At 43.0% G+C, this 19,079-nt stretch overlaps 1 protein-coding gene across 1 annotated transcript; it reads left to right on the top strand.

Moving 5' to 3' along the window:
• Positions 1-13,830: 13,830 nt before the first annotated feature.
• Positions 13,831-18,809, top strand: LOC309384583 (T-cell antigen CD7-like). Its single transcript, XM_081938285.1, has 4 exons — positions 13,831-13,919; positions 15,833-16,162; positions 17,880-17,986; positions 18,625-18,809. Exons 1-4 carry the CDS (start codon positions 13,856-13,858, stop codon positions 18,742-18,744), a joined length of 621 nt encoding a protein of 206 aa, XP_081794411.1. The 5' UTR covers positions 13,831-13,855; the 3' UTR covers positions 18,745-18,809.
• Positions 18,810-19,079: the final 270 nt, after the last annotated feature.

Here is a 19,079-nt window from a genome sequence, read left to right as displayed (position 1 = left end):
TGGTGCGTCTTATACTCCGGTGCGTCTTATACTCCGAAAAATACGGTATATACTCTACATATGTATATATACATCACACACACACACACACACACACACACACACACACATAAATGATGATGATAATAGATAGATAGATAGATAGATAGATAGATGATAGATAGATGGATGGATAGATAGATAGATAGATAGATAGATAGATAGATAGATAGATAGATAGATAGATAGAGATGTGTGTGTGTGTGTGTGTGTGTTTATTTATCAGTACAAATACAACATATATATATATATATATATATATATATATATATATATATATGTGTGTGTGTGTGTGTGTGTGTGTGTGTGTGTATGTATGCATGCATGTATGTATGATGTATGTATGTATGTGTGTTACAACCCCTGGTATGCCCAAATATGGGAGAGAACTCACTACTCCCCTTTTCTGTCTATCGGCTCACTGCAGGAGACCATCCAGGCAGAATGAGAAAGTGCTGCAGCTGAGAAAAACAGCATTCAACATGACTGCTGCTTCTCTGTGCTACAGCGCTTTCTGGATGGGATTTGGAGGAAAGCGATGGCTTAGAGCTGCTACATTGCACAAGACGCTCTCCCAGCAGCTCAGAGAGAAATAGTCGCTGCCCCGGAAAGCAGAGATGGAGGGGAACAGGCCCCAAAAGGCTGCTTGGTCGAGCCTCACTGCATGGCGGAAGCTGTGTAGATTTGGAAGCCGTGCATGCACTTGCGTGGAAGCCGTATGTGCACACTCACATTTTCGGCAAACTGGTTGCTAAATTAGTTAAATCCCTCCAGTGATTATATATACCACCAGCATTATAGATTGCCACAGCATATGGATAACACTCAATTCATCCTTTGTGGATCTCCAGCCAACATTATTTAATGGCCTCCCATGTAGGGGAGATGACAGGGGCTGAAACTTACAGGCAACATTTTTGTGCTACTGTGATCATGTAGGGGAACACTCTCCCTTTTGATTTACAGAAATTGTTAACAACAGAGCTATTCTGGAGGGCCTTTGGGAAATGTATGGTCACTAATACATAGAAACCTTTATGGCTGTTTTGATTTTTATTGGCATTTATGCTTCATTTTGCATTTATGTTTTGGAGTTATAATCCATTAGGAGTTATTTCTGCTAAATATGGCAGTATATAAACACAACAAACAAACACAAGTATATGTAGTGTTGAAGAAAATGACAAGCTTAGACTTCTTAAGATACAGGAAAAATTTATTTGGCAGCCAGGTTCAGAAAGCTAGCACATAGCTAGCATTGGAAATTCTGAACAACCTTCATTATCGAAGCGCGTGTTCTTATACATTCTCAAAGGCAGCGTAACACAGAAACACTTAACTCATTTCTTATTGGTTACCTTGAGGAAAAAGCCTTATAAGTAAATGGGGGTCTTACTTCCCCTTTTGTCATGGGCCATAGGTACTGACTATGTGTCTTATGCGAACTTTAATTGAACCTTGTGGTTTTGGACTTTTGACATAGGGACATTTGCTGGAACATGTTGTGGTTGAAGGCTGATGACATTTCTCTGTCCCTTTAAGCAAACTTCTAACTGTCCCTTTTATGCCACGTCTTCATTCTTATATTTTAATCCATATTTTATTCTACTTTATCCCCCCCTTCTAGACTCTATTAATACCCACAGTTGAGTCTAGCCTGTTAGATTAACAATATGAGCATGCAGGATACATAATAGCAAAAAAGCAAGGATACAAGCAATACACATCTTAGGGCTTATCTTCCGGAAAGACTTTCTCCACTCCTAAGAGTGCAATTTGAACATACGAGCTATGTTGAACATACGAGCTATGTATGAGGTATGTGGGGTAAGGCTTTCCATTAACATTAACTCCTTTTCACCCCGTATTTTTTTTTTACAGACCTCATAACAAGTTGTTTAAGCAAGGGTATTATGCAAGGGAGGAAGGCTAAACTTGCGATTCCACACAATAAAAGAAATAGCATTTGCTTAATCCAACCTGTTCCCGGTAGCCAAGAGAACCACACATCGGTCCCTTGTACTCTTTGACCAATAGAAGAAGCTTGATCTTGTAGTTCTTGGACTACCCCCCAGACCGCTCCTGATCTATTCATATAGAAACAGCAATCTTCTCCCAAGAATACACATAGCCCATCTTTTTCAGCAGTTAAAAGATCTATGGCACGCCGATTCTGTACTGCTGCCAAGGAATCTATCTGGTCCTGGACTCCAACCAAGGTGCCAGCAATTTGGTTTAGGCTTTCTTAGAATTCTTTTGACAGCTGCCTGAACTGTGTAATGGAGTGGGTCATTCCACCTACACCCGTTCCAACTGCTGTCCCTATTCCCAAGATCGCTAATAGCAGAATTAGGAATGGCACTCTTTTCTGGACATGTCCCATGAGGGGTACAGGGAGAGCCTGTTCCCCACTTACCATCCCCATTTTGGGGAGGAGGTATACTAGGGTACATATGCCAGTCCAATTAGTGGGCAAGCACAGATAGGCATTTCTCCCACATAGAAAGAAAACTCCATTTTCTCCTACACGTACGCCGATGTTCACGGAGAAGGCATGGGCTCGGAGGTTCCTTTCATTTATCCAGACTTGTAAGGTTCCTGCTAGGAACATACCAGTCAGGGGCTATAATGGAACTTCTTGATTAGGGTCCATTAGCTTATTCCTGAGGACTGGTTCTTCAAAGAGATATTGGGAACTGGCTTTTCCAGGGGGAAAGTAAACACAAACTCCGGTAGTGGATTGTATTGAAAGCCAAATGGGAAGTCGGGGTGGTTGGAATGGCCTTGGGCACCTTCCAGTAGTCAGATTCCCCTCCCATCGGTTAAAAACAAGTGGAGGCAGGAGCGAGAAAGTGACTTTCCATTGGAAGAGCTTGTGAGCAGAGGGAGACATGCTGCAAGTTAATTTCACGTCTACAAGGGTTTTCCTGGGAGCAAGGTACATTTCAGATGGGCATGGTTCCTCTGATAGTGACCCCACAGGAATGCCAGGTTCCTGATATTGTTTGATGCACAAGGAGGGTGGCCCTATAATTTCTACACCAACTGCTATGGGGCCAATGATGGGGAGGCAGCTCATCCCCAGTCTTTTAAGCGCATCATACAGATTGCCATGTAGCTGGGCTTCTGCCATTTTGGTTCCCCATCTAGCTCCCTCGTCACAGACTATAGTAGCTTTGGGTTTTTTTCCCAAAAATCTGGCTCAACTGAAACAGCATGATAAAATGAAGGTCCCGCAGACAAACACAACCAGTATTTTTGACCCAGGGCAGAGTCAAACTGATTGATTAATCTTTGACCTAACTCCAGCACTCTTAACATATAGTTCTCTTTTCTCAATTGTTGCAGGGGGGCATTTTCCCTATGCTTTGCCCTTTTTCTTACAGGGTTTGTCAGATAGTTGACTTTAAGTGTTGGGATTGGCTTATGGTTCCATTCCCAAGTATAAATAATGTGCCATTGACGGGAGCAGACCTGTTCCACAACCTGTAACTTGATTCCACCCTGTTCTCTGGGATTTTTAACATTCTCGGATCTTTCTTCAAGAGCAAGGGGGGATGCTCGGGTATTTTTGCAACATTGGGAACCACTATTCAAAACATTATCACTTAGCAAGCCCTTTGCCAATAACAGCCAGAGCCACAAAAGGCTCATAATTGTCCCTCACACAAAACGTCTCCTAACACAATTTTTTTAGCCTACTGAATCACCACGTCAGGGAGAAGGCAGGGGTTATATATAGTTTGAGGAAAGCCAATATCAGCTTTGGGCAATCCACAAAACCAAATCTTATTTGCTAAACATATCACCCACAATCTGAAAACTCCTATTATACTGCAAAGAACCCATTCCCATGGTTCCTCAAACATAAGTGTCATCAGATGATTCATTTTCCTCTTGATTACAATTAATGATCTTAGCCTCAGCACCTGTTTTTTTCAGGAGGGGGCAATTCCCAAAGAATGAATACCCACTACAACAAAACAAAATAAAGGTAAGCACACTTACTAAAACAAGAGATAGTGCAGCAATGGCCATACCCGTTGCCGGTAGGGAAGCTTATAGGAGGCGTTTCTTTAAGCGTAGGAGATAATTTAAGTTCTTTACATGGAGTACATCTCACAGACCAGAGAGCTAAGAGTAAGGTGTCTACCCATTTAAGGTGGGTTTCAAAACACACCTTATCTTTTCCTTAACAGTGCGATTCACACATTTGCTTAATTTCTTTCCTGAGGCCGTTAAAAGACCTCTTTCCCCATAATCAGCAGTATTGATATGCAAAGTAAGGAAGGCATACAGAGTCAGTCAGATGTTCACCCTTTCATTCTTTGTCCTCTCTAATGCACAGTTTAAAGCCCATAATTCTGCTACTTGGGCACCAGTGCCTTTTGGGAGAGTTCTGCTCTCAAAGACTTGGTCGAGAGAGACTATCACATAGCCATAGTCTCCCATAGTAATGAAGCTTGATCTGTCAGTGAACAAGTTATAGTCTATAGAGTTTCCACTTTTTGCTATTCCCTCTGGTCACTTTGTCCTACTGCTAGTATTCTGTAGCTGCCTTGTATGATAAGGAGGAGCATATGGAGGGGGAGTAAACCTAGGTGAAATTGGAAAGAAGGGAATATGGAAACGTGAAGTTGATATGCAGGAGCTCTATTCCTTTCATCAAGGGGGGAAAGTGATGATAATGGAACTAAGAAGAGAAACTGTTTCAGAAATACGTTTAATCAAAGACATGCTAATTTTAATACCAGTTCAAGGGCAATGCGGTTTTTTGAGAGAAAAGTGCGGAAAGAAGTTTATAAAAACCTTATAAAGGAATTAATAAGAAGATTGACACAACTGGCAAAAGAGACAAGATTCTTTTTTTACTGGAAAGATACAGGTTGATAATGAATGTTGATGATAAAAAATTTAATTTATTTTTGATGATTAATAGGTAGGAACCTTAATATTTTATGGATTTTTTTAGATTGTTTTTAAAATGTTTATTCGTTAAAAAGTAATACATTATGACAATAACAATGAAATAATAACTCTAATCAGTTAAAACAATTTGGATATAAATAGCAAATTGGGACCTGGGGGGGGAGGATTTTTTTTTTCTTTATGAATGTTAACAATAAACATTTGTTTAGATTTTGTTATAAAGAAGTAATTTTTTCTTGGGTCTAACGAGAGGAGAGGTGACATAAACAGTAAATAATCCTTAGTTATCTATAATAATGATGATAATAGTAATGAAATAATGATTTTGACTAGTAAAAGCCATCTGGATATAAATTGCAAATTGGGATCTGGGAAAAAGACTTATAAATCTTATTAACAAATTCTTGTTTATTATGTATAAAAATGTAAGTCCTCTTGGGCCAGATGAGAGGAGATGTGATATATATAATAAATAATTCTTAATTAGTTACAATAATAACCAAAGAAATGTTAACGGATAATGATATTTATATGTGTTGGCATTGATAAAAGCAATTGTATAAAAGCTTTAAATGGTGAATTGGGTGGGAAGGGGGGGAATGCTTAGATATTTTATTAATTGATTTTTTCTTTTAGAATATGTTATAAGATGTAATGTTACAGGAGGTTTCTTGAGATTGCCAATGAATGCCAGTGGGTGGTTGCGTTTTTGAATGCAAATGATATCAGATAAAAGCACGTTTAAATAATTTTAGCTAAATGAGAATGGTGGTGTATTGACAGTAAAATGCATGAAGATTTTTGATGTAAAATGTACTATTCAATGGGAAAGAAATATATGTAACAATTATGATAGAAACACACAAAAACTATTTGTAACCAATTGACACGCTTTCGACAGGATGCAATGAAGGATGATTCTTTTTTTGTGTTTTTGTTTATTTAAAACAATAAAAAATTATTTAAAAAATGAAAAATAAAATCAGGCAATTCACAGATGAACTGAATTAGTGAAAGGCACTCTGGCCTATTTCATTTACCTATGAGAAAAAGTTAGTGGTACTGGCCAAGCCTTCTTGGAAGTTTCATGTATGTGTGAATTGTACTCCTTTGTTATCTTCCTGTATAATGAATGTTCTATCTGGGTATTAAACCTTGATTCTCTGGAATCGCTATCTAGATCAGGGGTCTTCAAACCCTTGGTCCATGGACCAGCACCGGTCTGCAGCATGCCTGCAACCAAGAGAATCCCATTCATGGGATTCAGGCAGCACATGAAACTGTGTTCCTGGTGCCCAAAAAATTGGTGTAGATTATGAGCATCTAAGACTTTCAAGGAGAACACCAATAGGTGAAGCTACTGTATATACCAGTAATGGGGCAAATCCCACACTTATTCTCACTGATGTCCTTACCCAGTCAGATAGTAAGACATCTGCAAGCAAACAACCATGCTCAAAGAGCAGCAAAGACTCCACAGTTCAATTCTGAGCTACAGATATACAAATATACAGATATGGAGTGTCTAAGATTGTATGACTGTGATCAAGATCTCTAGTTTTTGTTAAGAAGCTGGACAACGAATTTTGGGAAAAAAACTATATTTGTCTCTGGATAAAAAAAAGAAGTGCCAAACTTGCCATGAAACTTCCTTTAGGATCTCCAGTGTCATAAATCAAAAATTAAACCATTCAGTATAGATTACTCAGTGTGTAAGAAAATGCAAGTTATTTAATCATACTTTGCTTGGCATTTTGCATTCCAAGATGCTAGATGGCTGGCAAGATTAAATATTTTTAAAGTGTTTTCAATTTTTTGTTTTTTGCCCTGTTCAGTACGAGTGGAAGGACAGAAGCCAAATAAAAGTAAGTCAATAAAGCTTTCTGAGTAGATCTTTGCACTTTGGTACATTAGGGCTACCAGGTATAGGCTGCAAAAGAACTAGACAACCACTAGAGGACAGTAAAACGATGTTTATGTCTGGATATCTGCAGTGCAGATTTGGTAGTTTGACTATCTGCCATACCTAAAGTTCCTGAAACTAATTCAGAGATACTGAGCGCTGTTGGTTATGTGGAACTTTATCATGTGGCCCAAGTTGGTCCAGGAAGAAATGATTTTGAGTACAAGAATGATTAGATGTTCTGAGTGTGTGATATATTTATTAGTGTCAATAATGAATCTTGGGGGGTGGGTGTAGAGTCCTGGCAATGAGGTCAGGAGTTTCCCCTGAGTTTGCTGGCAACAGCCAGGCCACGTCTGATTGGTCAAGACGCGGCTTGGCTGAACGCGGGCAATCCTTGCATCCTGATTGGCCGCCCTGCCTGACAGCTCCATATAAATAGCTGTCAGGCAGGGACAGCTCCCGCTTCTCTCCTGTACTTCGTATTTTGCTGTCTGTGAATAAACTTAGTTGAATTTGCCTCACAGCGTCTGTCTGAGTTCCTGCTTATTCAACACTGGCGACGAAGGTGGGATCCAGCGGCTGCTGACCCACCACGCGTTCCCACCTCAGGCAGAACCAGACAAAAATCTTTTTTTCTTGTCTCCGCACATCCCTGAGGCACGAGAATGGCTTCCTTACCACCATTTGCACCGTTCGGGACTGCCAGGAAAACGTGGGAAGCAATCTTAGAACGCTTTGAATGTTTCCTCATCGCAAACGGCAAAAGGAACATCCCGGCTGATGAGAAGTGCAGCTTCTTCCTCAGCTGCTGCGGCCCCTCGATGTTCGGCGCTGCCCGGGCTCTGGCAGCTCCCCAGCCTGTTCATTCGCTCGACTGGGAGACGCTCACCAGAAGGCTCCAACATCATTATGCCCCAACGCCATCCTGGATCGCCAGGCGCTACGCCTTCAGGCGATGTGTCCAAAAACCGGAGGAGACGATCAACCAGTTCCTCCAATCACTCTGCACATCTGCATGCAATGCGAGTTTTCTAACATCGACTCGGCATTAGTAGAGCAGTTTGTGTGCGGAGTGAAGGACCTTTGCCTCAGGGGGCGTTTGCTGTCTCGCGCAGATGTCACCTTCGAAGGAGCAATCGCGGAGGCCAGGGCAGCCGAACTCTCAGATGAATCCATGGCTGAGATGTTCCAGCTACCCCCGCCTCTTGGCTGCACCTGCCTGGTGGACGAGCTGCTGCCCCTGCCAGATGACTACCCCGAGGAAGGCATGGTGGCCCACCTCGGCCAGGCTGCAAGATGGCGAACGCCTCAACGACCCCGTCAAGGCTCTACTGCTTGCTTGGGCTGCGGTGTCAATCACGACCGCGCCATTTGCCCCTTCAAGGCTGCCGTCTGCCACCGCTGCCTTAAGAAGGGTCACCTTGCGCAAGTCTGCTGGGCGTCCCTGCCGCTGCCCCAACGAGCTGACGACGGTCCTCCACCTGCAGCCACCGCACCGAGACCAGCAGCCCAGCAGAATCAGCGGCAGCAGAAGTCGCGCGCTGGCTGTTTTGCTGTTGACTCTGACCGACTGACCACCCCTGAAGAGTCGGCCTTCCACACGTCCGCAGGTGCGGGCCGCATCAAGGCTTCGCTGCTGATTGAGGGCTCCCCATGTACTATGGAGGTTGATTCGGGCTCATCCCGATCCCTCCTTTCCTGGGCAGAGTTCTCTCGCCTCTGCCCAGGCATTTCTAAAGCGCAACTCTCCGCCCCGGACGCTTCCCTACGGGACTACCAGGGGACTTTAATTCCCACCCTGGGTTGTTACTCTGTGAGGGTGGAATACGGGGAGTTTTCTGGGTGTCTGCCCCTGCTGGTGGTAGAAAAGCCATTACTGGCCCTGCTTGGCCTTGATTGGTTCCCCGCCTTGGGCCTATCTGTACACGGGGTGCGACAGATAGTGGCCACGCCTCCTGACGTGGCCGACGTCTTAGCGCAGTACGCTGATGTTTTTGATGGACAGCTAGGGTCCTACAAGGGAACCCCCATCTCTCTAAATCCAGACCCCCAGGTTGCCCCGATTAGGCTGAAGGCCCGTAGGGTGCCTTTCGCCTTGAGGGCCAAGGTGGATGCCGAACTTGATAAACTTATCGTGCAGGGGGTATTGGAGCCGGTCGATTACTCCAGATGGGAGACCCCAATAGTGGTCCCTGTCAAAGCGGACGGCTCCATACGCCTCTGCGCGGACTTCAAGTCGACCATCAACCTCGCCCTCCAGGCGAACCCCTATCCAGTCCCTGTAGTGCAGCACCTGCTCCATTCCTTGGGGCAGGGCTACATTTTTGCAAAACTGGATATGGCGCAGGCCTACCAGCAGCTCCCGGTGGATGACGAGGCGGCAGCCGCGCAGACCATCATCACCCACCGTGGGGCTTTCCGCTGCCACCGCTTACAATTTGGCGTTTCCGTTGCCCCGGGGATCTTCCAGAGCCTTATGGAGCGTCTGCTCCATGGGCTCCCTGGCGTGGTTCCATATTTCGATGATGTCTTGATCGCTGCTAACAGCCAATCAGGGCTCATCGAAATACTTCAGAAGGTCCTCGATCGTTTTAGGGGTGCGGGTTTAAAACTCAAGCGCAGCAAATGCTCCTTTGCTGTGCCACGAGTGGATTTCCTGGTGTTCATTATTGATGCCCAGGGAATTCACCCCACCCCTTCAAAAGTAGCAGCCATATGGAATGCCCCCACGCCTGCCTCCAAAGCGGAGCTGCAGACGTTCCTCGGCTTGCTCAATTTTTACGCGCCATTTCTCCCGCATAAGGAGTCACTAGCTGAGCCGCTACATCGGTTGCTCGACCGATCGACAGCTTGGCGCTGGGGCAGCCGCGAAGCGCATGCGTTCGCGGCTGTCAAAGACATGCTGACGTCAGAGGCAGTCCTAGTACAATATAGTGACAGGCTGCCTCTGACTCTAGCCTGTGACGCCTCCCCCATGGGTTTGGGGGCGGTCCTGAGCCATGTCCTGCCCAATGGCTCGGAGGCCCCCATCGCTTTTTACTCCCGGACACTGTCTCCGGCGGAGTGGAATTACAGCCACATAGACAAGGAGGCTCTGGCTGCAGTGTCTGGAATTAAAAGGCTCCACGACTACCTCTACGGGTGGCACTTTATGCTGTTTACTGACCACAAGCCACTCCTTCGGCTTCTGGCTGGAGACAGGCCGACCCCCCCATCCTATCGCCAAGGATGACCCAGTGGACGGAGTTTTTAGCTGCTACTCCCTTCGGTACTGCCCTGGGAAGCACATCGGGCACGCTGATGGTCTCAGCCGTTGCCCTCTCCCTGTCACTGACCCCCCGACAGTGCCGTGCCTGTCGGTTCTGGCCATAGCCGACCTTGACCTGCCACTCTCCTCGGGAGAGGTGGCCGCCCTGTCCAGGGCGGACCCCGTCCTGTCACAGGTGATGACGTGGGTCCTACTGGGTTGGCCGGATGGGCCGGTGTCTGATGACCTCCACCCCTTCAAGGCCCAGCAGCTAGAGCTGTCACTCCACAGTGGGTGCCTCCTTTGGGGTGACAGGGTGGTGATCCCGCCCAGCCTGCGCCATCGGGTGCTATCTCGCCTCCACGAGGGCCACCTGGGCATAGTGCGAATGAAAGCACTCGCTCGCAGCTATGTCTGGTGGCCTCGGATGGACGACGAGATTGCATCCTGGGTGGCCGGGTGCTCTCCCTGCCAACGTTCCCGGCCGGCGCCACCGGCTGCTGCGCCCAGGGAATGGGAGCTTCCCTGGGGACCGTGGTCACACCTGCACCTGGATTTTGCGGGCCCTATCCGGGGCCAGGTGTTCCTGGTCGTGGTGGATGCTTACTCCCGCTGGGTGGAGCTCATTCTCATGAGTTCCACCACGGCCGAGTCTACTGTCAGAGCGTTGACTAGGCTTTTTGCCACCCATGGCTTGCCTGATGTCATAATCTCTGACAACGGGCCACAGTTTGCGTCCAACGCGTTCCAGGTTTTCCTGGCGTCCCAGGGCATCCGCCATGCCCCGGTCGCACCTTACCATCCTGCCAGCAATGGTCGGGCGGAATGGGCCGTCCGCTCGGCCAAGGAGGCCCTTGGCAGGATGGAGGGTGGCGACTGGCTGTCAAGGGTGGCAGCTTACCTGTTGGTACAGCACTCCACACCTTGCCCCCTGTCCGGAAGGTCTCCAGCCGAGCTGCTGATGGGCCGGCGCCTGCGGACCACCTTGGATAGGCTGCACCCGCTCTATTCCAGGGAACAGCCTGGCAACCTGGGGCCCCCTTCCCGTAGTTTCTCGGTGGGGGATCTGGTTTGGGTGCAGGCATTTTTGGGGGACGCCAGGTGGGTGCCTGCCACCGTCACCTCCGTAACCGTTCCTTGTTCCTACAGGGTCCACCTTCATGACGGGTCCAACTGAGGCGCCGCCAGTTGTCCGAGACCAACGACAGCCCTGCGAGGTCGACCACCAGCGTCTCATGACCAGCATCAACCTTGGCGCCACATGGTGCTCTACCACCATGGCCATCCAGTTACCCCCAGTTGCCCGGAAATCTAGTTGCTCCGGACGCCACCTCCCAGCCGTCCTTGTTGGAGGAAACCCACCCCGTTGGGCGGGTTCCTCCTGGGTTGCCACTACCTTTGGCCTTCCCAAATTCAGGCCAATCCTATCCGGAAAGCCTTCCCCAATTGCCATTCTCAAGCCCGCCTTCAGCCGCGCCCCCTCGGCCCTGCCGACCTGTTGCGGTGGATTCGTCGATTGAAGCAGGCCCCAAAGATGGCGCCCTGAGCTCCACTCCCTCACGGGAGGAGCTACCACGGGCACCTCCTTCTCCGCCGACGACTGAAGCAGTTCTGCGGTGTTCTGGGTGGGTCCGGCGCCGCCCAGCATATCTTCGCGATTACGCATGCACCACTTCCACGCATGCGCCCTCGCTGGGGGGGAAGGGGTGTAGAGTCCTGGCAATGATGTCAGGAGTGTGTGATATATTTATTAGTATCAATAATGAATCTTGGGGGGTGGGGATAGACACGGAGGAAAAGGAAGGAAGTGGAAGAAAATAGAGTGAAAGTAGAATGACTGCAGAAAAAGAAGGCATGAATGCTGTATATTAGAAGATAAACTAATCTAGCAACAGAATGAATGGGAAGGGGCCATAAGAGAAGAAAATTGGATAGCTGCATGAAGTAGGAATAATAATTATATTACTGTATACTGATAGCGAACCTTTTTCACCTCGGCTGCCAAAAGCATGCATATGCGTGCCATCATGTGTTTGTGCATGCCCACCCCCATAATTTAATGCCCCCTGCACCATGCCCCCTGCACATGCATGCGTGACACACACACACGCATATGCACAGGGCTTTCTAGGACCCTGGGGAGGGCGAAAATGGCCTCCCTCCCCCCCCTCCTGAGGCCCCCTGGAGGCTGAAAACAACATGTTTTCTGACTTCTAGTGGGCCCAGTAGGTCCATTTTTCACCCTCCCCAGACTCCAGAGGCTTTCTAGGAGCCTGGGGAGGACGAAAAATGGCCCAACATGCAAATCAGAAGTTTGGGAATGGATTTCCAGGTTGCCCATTGGGCTGTTTTTCTCCCTCTGGAGGCTTCAGGCGGCTTCCCCGAAGCCTCCGGAGAGCAAAATACAGCCCAACGCACAAACCAGAAGTCCATTCCCAAACTTCCGGTTTGCGCATTGGGTTGTTTTTCAGGGAAGACTTTTCAGGGAAGCCTCAGGAGGGTGAAAAAACAGCCAAAATTCAAGACTGAAAATCAGCTGGCCAGTGCAGACATGTACTCTGGAGCTGACAGGGCAACATCTTGTGTGCCCTCAGAAATGGTTCCGCCATAGGTTCACCATCATGGATATAGGGTAATAAAGAAGTGTATTGAGATAGTCTAATGAGAATCATTAGATAAAATGATGAATTGAAAGAAGCTATGTATGAGGAAATCAGGAAATAAGATTAAACATGGCCCACAAAATGAGTGATTTTGAGGGAAATAAGTTGTTTTGGACGCTGGCGAGGTGAGAAAGCTCATGGAATTAAAAGTGCTGAAATATTACAGCGGGAATTCTGGAAACTTTTTATTAAGGAAAAATTTGGAAAATATGTCAAATTAGAATTGAAACAAACGGATGGAAATGAAATAACTTATGAAACATTGAAAATGATAATGCTGTGGGGTAGATGAGTTGGCAGGAACATATATTTATTTAATTTTAATAACTTCTATGGTCATAGTATTAATATTAATACTACTTATATAGTAATCTTAGGATGCTCCCAAAAACCAATGAACAATCCCCTAAATTTATTTTTAACAGTGTTATTTTTTTCATTAATAATGTTTTAAATACAGATTTAGTTTGAATATAGCATCACCATGGAATTTATTTAATGATGTGTATAAAAACTTCACCTTGGTTTGATGATTGGAAGTATACTATTATCGTTCCCCTCTCTTTCAAGTATGAATGCAAAAAATACTGTAGATTAGTTTGACATGTGAACTTGGGAAGGCGTTTGACAGAACTCTAAAAATTGTGATGAAAAGGCTATGACAAAAGGACAATAGGTAACACAAAGAGAAATTAATAAAGATTGTGTTTATTTTAGTCCTCCTTCAATCTATTTTATGGACACTATGATATATCATTTGTAGATAGGTGTGGAATGAAGTGGGAGCAAACTTTGCTTATGAAGAACTAGCATGAACATTTTTATAACTATTTTGTGATTTTGCTAAAACAAGTACTAGGGCTGAACACATGTTGTTTACATCTTGTAAGAAATATGGTTTTTTTTGTGCATAGTTACTCACACCATTAGATTTGACTGTATATACTGATGTGGTTTAGGCCAAAGCACTCATTTGGTTAAAAATCACGTGATCACCCAAATGGGAAGGCAATTTTTGCTCTGTGGGTAAAGAGTAGCTGGTTTCAGGTAGAAAAAAACAACTGTTACAAAATGCTTTGGATCCTTTCTGTGTATTTTCTCTTGCTGGTTTCTCCTGGAAATGTAGGATCAAAAGGTAGAAGATATCCAAAAATTATTTTATTGATGTTTAATCTTCACTTAGAATTAATAACATGGGCTAAGTTTTTAAAAAAGAATGTTTATTTGTCTGGATCTTGTTTTTATTTATGATATAAAGGGAGAAACTGTTTTGGCTGACTATAGGGGAAGAACTCAGATTTGGGTTTAGCACTTTAGTATAAATCAAAGTTTTCTTTGAATAATGTAAATACTCAGAATGTTCATATCAATTATCTCAGAATTTGTAGGCTTTATTCATATCTTAGCATGACTTGTAGAAGTATATTTTGTGTGGGGTTTTTTTTTTTGCAAGATGAGTAAACAGCAGAGAAACCCAGTCTAGCAAGTGGTTGTAGCTAAGTAGGAGTTGCAATAAAATACGGTGACATTTTGAGAACTCTTATTCAAAATTCCAGACAATCATATCTTCTTTCAAGTTATTCCATCTTATTTGACCAAAACCAGGTGTTAATGATTACTTTTGTTATATCTCTGCCTTAGTGTTCCATAGCTGTCATGGCATCTGTGCAGGCTTGACAATGCATATGTAAAGTAGAGAATTTCTGTGTATAAAAGCAGACATTGTCTGAAAAAGCATAAATATATTTTATCTGAATGTGGGATACAAAATAGGATATCCAGGTTTGTCTGAGAAATGTCTAGGAATATTATATACTTAAAATGTGAGAAGATTCTTTTCCAAATGTAGTTAAAAGTAATGGATAGAAATTATGCTATTAGTTTCAAATTATGTGTCAAAGTGTCTTTTATTACTACAATCCCACTGCAATTCCTTTTTGTATACTAACCAATTTCTGCAATATTTCTATGAATAGCTATTGTTTGTAGAAATTGTTGCCTTTCTTGCATTATTAAATTAACTTGCTTTGTAATTTTTAAATATTTTATGTTTTATCTTTTCTGTTGGTCTTGGAAAGCAAACAATATTAACCCTCTTAGTTTAAGCTGTCAAATCCAATGAGAAAAATCAAGAAGGTATGCACATCTGTACATAGCTCCTTAAATAAGCCACATCTGACCTGACCTTGGCCAAGTCTTGCCATGCAAATTCTAAGGGAAAATGTGTTTCATGGTGACTTATGTTCTGAGTCACCTTCTCCTCTTCAAATACGGATTTCTGCACAGTTCTGGTCCTTTGCTGAAGCATGTAAGGAATCAGAGGAATTTGATACTGATATTCAAACATTGGGGAACTACAGTTCTTTCTGTCAGAATTTCTGCTCTATTATAACTCCAGCAGAAAATACTTTTAAGCATTCCTAAAATGTATCTTAAACATATAAACATTAAATTTTGAGATCTTTGGGATGCTAAGGACTACTCTCAAAGTATACTATCTTAATTATAGGATATAAAACATAGTATTTAATGAATGCACTTTGAAAGTGATAGCCACTGCTTTTAAAGCAATTCCATGATTCAAAGAAAAAAAATTTTTTTTAGCAAAGCTATGCAGCAGAAGCTCTTATTCTATGACATAGTGACAATAATAAAAAGCTAAATGAGACAAAATGGAAAATTAAAATGGGCTTGTTTATTGTGTCTGCCACCTTTCAGGAGAATAGGGGGTGGTATTCAGCAGGTGGCATTTGCAGACAGCTACAAAACTGTAATAATGCTCAGTAGCCAGTCTGTTTCTAGTGTGAAGGACTAACTTGAACTTGCATTGTGAGTGCCGAATGCCTGGAAATAATTTGGGTTTCTCCTCAGTATCAAGACTGAAATACAACTGAAAAGATCCTATAATGAACTCTTCGGAGTTTTGTACTTTTAAATAGACTTGGAATAGGAACTGGCACACACTATAAAATTTAAAATCCACTGACATCGATATGGCAAGGGCATAAATAATATTCACCATTACTCAGGAGATCTTTTTCTTTCCAGATAAAATGGTCAGTCAGGTTCTTATTGCTGAAGAAGGGCAATCTGTCAATCTCACCTGCAAGTTTATGCATAGGATTGAAGCTTTATATCTGAAACGAACCTTTGGAAATGTCACAGTGGTGCTTTATGTTACCCAACATGGCAAAACCAAGAGAGAAGATCCTGCGTATGAAAAGCGCACTGAGTATTTTCAGATGAACAACATGGCCACAATCACACTGAAGCACCTGAAAGAGGATGACAGTGATGTATACCGGTGTAGGGCAGGCATGTTCATAAACGATGGACTTCTGGAGAAGAATGGCCCTCCTATTCTTTTGGCAGTAGAAGGTAGGGATGGAGAAAAAGATCATGTTGACAATTCTCACTTACAAATCATTAACTACGTTTTTCTCAATTTGGTATTTGGATTCTTACTCCCATTAGCCATATTTTCTTAGAATTAAATGTAGAAGTAAATGTAGAATTTCAGCCAGCACTCCACACACACACACCAAGATTTATAGAAAGACGGCAGTTCCGATCACACTTTAAGCCCAAAACCCAGCCTGAAGATGCCGAGTGAGACCTCGCTGAAGACAATCTTACACGGGAAAAGACCCGAATACAACAAAACCAGCATTCCTACACCCGTGAAAATCTACGAAAACAAATATATAGATAGATAGATAGATAGATAGATAGATAGATAGATAGATAGATGATAGATAGATAGATAGATGATTGATAGATGATAGATAGATATAGAGAGAGATATAGATATATATATAGAGAGAGATATAGATATAGAGAGAGATATAGATATAGATATATAGAGAGATATAGATATAGATATATAGAGAGATATAGATATATAGAGAGATATAGATATATAGAGAGATATAGATATATAGAGAGATATATAGAGAGAAATAGAGAGAGAGAGTACACACACACACACACACACACACACACACTTCAGAATGTACATATCTTTAAAAGTACATAACCAAGGAAAGCTTTTTTAAAAAGAAAATTACACATTGAGGGGACAATGGGATGGACTGAATTTTAAACTAGAAAAACGTAGACTCTCAAATAAATTGGAATTTTATAGGCAAGAAGATTCAATCCATGTCCTGATTCAGTCATTTAGATAAATTGCTTAATTTATCTCATCTTTACTCATAGATTTTCTAATTCAGTTTGAGGACTATAGCCCAATCTTAATTCAGATGCTTATCTTTGAAAGTCAGCAAACTGATTTGATTGGTTTATTTATAAAATTGATACATTGCTTTAATCTAATTGGACTCTAGGATTTTACTGAATATATAAGGCTATCACCATACACACACATTATTCCCTTCTATGATAAGCAAAAATGTATAATAGATAACAATATTTTAAAACAATTAAATGTATCTGAGATGTTAAACCCCACAAGTAATAAGGTAAGTGTTGTGAATTGTGAGAGTTGAAGGCCACAGATCAAAGGGATATCAAAGTTATGGAAGGCTGGGATTCAATAAAGCAGCCTTCTTAAATCACTTTTTAAAAGATGGCTTTTGAATGAATTGGAACTACAACTCCCACACTTTTCAGTTGGTATAATGAGAGGAAAAATTATTCCTTCATATTTGGAGGCTGGGAAAGTTTGGGGTGTATTGATTTCATTGAGGACCGCATCAGGATTGTGTTTGACCTTGGGGGCTGGGGTGGGTGTGGCCAGGGTGGGCATGGCCAGCTCGACGTCACTCCTGTTGGGGGCACCTGTGGTGGCCTGAGCACTCTGCCAGCAAAAATGGGCTCCCAAGCTCTGTTTTGGCGACTTCCTCCTGCAACCCTCTGCCAGTGAAAATGGAGCTTTGGAGGGCCGCACACAGCCCTCCAGGGCTCCATTTTTGCTGGTAGAGGCACTGTGGCCCAGTCCTTTGCTGTTTCCAGGGCAGTCCTGCAGGCCAGATCTAAGCACCCTGCAGGCCGAATCTCGCCCTCAGACCTTGAGTTTGACATCCCTGGTGTAAAGCATTATGATAAACTATATGTTCCATTTTCTTCCATACAGCAGCTGCAAAGAAGAATTTTGAATCTTCCTGGATGTTGTATAGCATTATCTCTGTGTTAATACTCTTCCTTTTTATGCTGGGATTTTATATCGTCTATCGTACCAATGTAAGTATGGCTAATATCAAGGCATTATATTAACTAAGTTCCATCAACTTCCATTCTTTTCTTCCAAAAATTATGTACATCAGTCAAGAAATGTCCCAAGATAATGTCAAATAAGTCCTTCCCTACATAATTGTAGGTCATTGGATATTTGTAATACAAAAGAATTTCCAATTTAAAGGTTTCCAGGTTTTTTATTCTGGTTTTTCTATACCAATGTAAGAACTGCAGTGGATCAATATAATAATCATAATCACATAAGTGCAAACCTAAAAGAAAAGCCTTGTGATTCAGCACAACATTAATATTTGCTATAGGTACTTGTCATTGTGACCTTAAAAATGTCCAGCTATGCCCTCCTTCCTATAATGGCTAATGCTGAAAATTATTCGGTCCAAGACCAGTGAAATAAAAACATGTAGCCTTACAAATCCATTTTACAGTTCCTACATGTTGATTTTGGTTTTATACAATGATTTTACATACTTCAATTTTTTTTATTTGTTAATGTTGGATTTATTTTTATATCTTGTTTATGTTATGCTTCAACAGATCTGCACCAAGCACACAGAGATTTTTAGGTAACTTGGAAATGTAAAAAAGAAGGGGTAATTCATCTTAATTATTGTCTTTTTAAACAGATCAAGAAATGCTTCGAAAAAGGACATGCAAAGACAAAGCAAAATGTTATCTATGAAGACATGACTTACAGCCTGAGGCAGAAGAAATCTGAGACTAAAATAAATCTGTATGCTATGTAATATTGAATGCTGAATAACAAAATATTGTTGTAATTCCAACAAAAATATAATTGTTCCATTATTTTTTTAAAGCAATAAAGACATGTACACTTTGAACATCAGTTTGCATTTGAAAGTTAAGCCCCATTCAGGTAGCCCCATTACATGTGTGAAGGGCACAAACTGGGTCAAGAATGGACCTACTTATCCCACCTCCTCTGACTTCCACACTGTCAGCCCTGATACACACATTTAGCGGAAGATCTGAAGAGAACCCAATTTGCATTCCTTTGGATGGCAAAATAGCACTCAGTGCAATTAGAGATTCTGGTTTATTAGAGGTGTTGGAATGCTTA

The sequence above is a fragment of the Natrix helvetica genome, assembly GCF_964273705.1.
Source record: "Natrix helvetica genome assembly, chromosome: 1".
Classification (NCBI taxonomy): domain Eukaryota; kingdom Metazoa; phylum Chordata; class Lepidosauria; order Squamata; family Natricidae; genus Natrix; species Natrix helvetica.
The sequence above is the reverse complement of the archived record's forward strand: the minus strand, read 5'-3'. Positions and strand labels throughout refer to the sequence as shown.